Raw genomic sequence first — 2,805 nt, forward strand, 5'->3', positions numbered from 1 at the left:
GTCCAACTATAACCCACCTTGTACATAATATTCGACATAACTCTAACACTAGCTCAAGCTCAGAGCCTCGTGACTTGACTTAGAGAAATAAAATGATTAGAATAGACTGGGACACAAATGTCAACCAAAGAAATGAGTCTCCAATTGCCAGATCGTTTCGTGCCGGTAACAAGAAAATCTGTATTTTATAATATAATAAAGAAGGGTAATAGGCACTACCTTCATTTTTAAATATAAGACGCTGGGGCAGTTTATATGTCTTTTTTTTTCTGAAACATGGTCCCTTAGGGCCTGATTTATTTATTTATTTATTACAAAAAACTTATGGTTGGGCAATTGTTGAAGAGCGTTTTAGCCACTCGTGACCGATAAACTTCTCGTGCCCAAAAATGGAGCGGAGATGCTTAAGTCGAATGAAATGTTGTCCGTTCGATGAAATTCAAACGTTCGAATATCGACCCGAAGACCGATGCCATAGTGGTATGTTTGAACAATACTATATCAAAAAGCAGGGATACATCCCACCGAAGAGACTTTTATGATCAATCACATCATTTAGTTCACGAATATCAGTAACCAATCCATAGATGATGAGTAAATGAAAACTCCGGCAGAATTCCGGCCGGCATCAGCTGAAGAAATGGATTGACTCGTCGCTGCTGAACCTGAATTAATCACGGCGACCAGGCCGGCCGTCAGGTGTCCATGGGATGGGAGAAATGGACGAACTATGTATCTCAGTGCTGCTGCTGGTCGGAGTCGGAGAGCATCATCATCCTGACGAACTCGTCGAAGTTGACGAGGCCGTCGCCGTCGAGGTCGGCCTCCTGGATCATCTCCTCCACCTCCACGTCGGTGAGCTTCTCGCCGAGGCTGACCATGACGTGGCGCAGCTCGGCCTTGGAGATGTGGCCGTCGTGGTCCTTGTCGAACACCCTGAAGGCCTCCCGGAGCTCCTCCTCGGGGTCGCTGGCGTCCGCGTCCGCGTCGGCCTTGCGGGACATGAGCGCCAGGAACTCGGCGAACTCGATGGTGCCGTTGCCGTCGGCGTCCACGTCGCGCACCATGTCGCGCAGCTCCTCGGGCGTCGGGGTCTGGCCCAAGGAGCGGATGACCGTGGACAGCTCATCCGCCGTGATGCAGCCGTCGCCGTCCTTATCAAAGAAGGAGAAGGCCTCCCGGAACTCGCTCATCTGCTCCGAGCTGATCGCCGCTGCACCGGCAGCCATTGTTGTTGGTGTTGTTGTTGTTGATGATGCAGCAGCACAGAGATGACGATGGAGTGATCGATATGGGTAGATCGAGAAATGAAGGTGAGATCGATTTGGATGGGTTTAGAGGTCGGGGAGGTGGAGATTTATATAGGAGATGGAGTACATGGCTGCCGTTGACTCGTTGCTCTCATTAATTCCAATCGTGCATTCTCTCCTAGCCAAAGTCAAAACAATTGTAGCATTGCACATCAGCACCGCACTGGCACCGTACGCGTTACAAAAGTGCAAAATCTAAACGGGAAAGGTAGTGCGAGCTAACAAAAGTGCAAAGGCAAAAGGCCCGGTTTGAATTTTGAACCGTGAACTTTATTACCTTTTCGTTTTGAAGAAAAGGCAATCCTAGAAGAATTATATATACAAATCTCGAGAATAGTTTTATTTTTTAAAAGAAGGCATAATCTTTGCCTCATCCATTAACTAAGGGAGAAATAGAAGATTCTGCTACATGCACGACGCCACGCGTCCGAATTAGTACATTACTCTCCCGGCATTATTTGTGCCAAACGTTTAGCCCCCACGACGACCCAAAGTTTTGCCTCCTTGATGTTCTAAATGAGAATTGTCGGAGGTGCGGACTTGTGGCGGAAGACACTTGCATTTTTTTCATTCCAAATGGTCTAACCTGCAAGCATTATTATAGACGCCATGTCACTTTTATTTGAAATATTGGCACCGGACATGTTGATCCATCACTCTTTGGTTGATCGCTTTAAGTTCTAAGTGGGGGTGTCAAGGTGCACAAGGTGTGGTTAATCCTTTCCCAACCCCAAAACGCTCAACGTGTCAAATGAGAGTTGATTCTTGCTCCCTTTTACATAGGGGGCAAAGCCCATAATTTGGCCAACCGTATTTTACCAAGCTATCTGTCAATATTGTTTTGGATGACCAACCATGCAAAGAATTTGATCTTTGGGGGGCACAATTTTCAAGCCATGCACTCCATTGAGGTACGGATTACACCCAAGAATTGCGCCTTGTATGCAGAGGCTGTGGAGTAGTGGCCACTATCCGTGTGCTTTCAAGTGATGTCGTCATCGGTGCCCTCTTGGTGGTGTACATCACATAGCTCCAGCCAAGGGAGATGAACTCTCGGACGTGGCAGAACAACACGACGTTGGGATGATTATCATAAAAATCCTAGCATTGCCCCTCACGGCCTCCTTGACCTTCCAATTCTTCCTCCTCGAGCACTCATATATGAGGGGTGCTATCTCCATGGGCTTTCTACCATTCAACCAAGTAGAGTTCCAAAAAGGGGGTGCGAGCGCCATCTCCAATGGAGATGATGGTGGAGGCATAGAAAAGGCCTTGATACACGTCATCACAAGGCTTTTTCATGCCCACCCATAGCTTGGACGGTTCCTTCCATTCAAATCAAAGCCACCGTACTCTAAGCGGCCAGGCAAAATTCACTTTGTGGGGCTGATGTGGTAGATCGCTTGTGAGGCGAGCACAGACTTGACAAGAGCACACCGGCCAATTGTGGTGATGTTCTCCCCATCACAAGAGAATTTTTTTGTTGTGATGTTAT

At 47.6% G+C, this 2,805-nt stretch overlaps 1 protein-coding gene across 1 annotated transcript; it reads right to left on the reverse strand.

The window, feature by feature from the left end:
• Window positions 1-475: 475 nt before the first annotated feature.
• LOC123124349 (calmodulin-like protein 5) lies at window positions 476-1,387 on the reverse strand. The gene has a single exon (XM_044544978.1). The coding sequence runs from the start codon at window positions 1,227-1,229 to the stop codon at window positions 738-740; it is 492 nt and encodes a 163-aa protein (XP_044400913.1). The 5' UTR covers window positions 1,230-1,387; the 3' UTR covers window positions 476-737.
• Between the last annotated feature and the right edge of the window lie 1,418 nt (window positions 1,388-2,805).

The sequence above is a fragment of the Triticum aestivum genome, chromosome 5D (assembly GCF_018294505.1).
Source record: "Triticum aestivum cultivar Chinese Spring chromosome 5D, IWGSC CS RefSeq v2.1, whole genome shotgun sequence".
NCBI classification, from domain to species: domain Eukaryota; kingdom Viridiplantae; phylum Streptophyta; class Magnoliopsida; order Poales; family Poaceae; genus Triticum; species Triticum aestivum.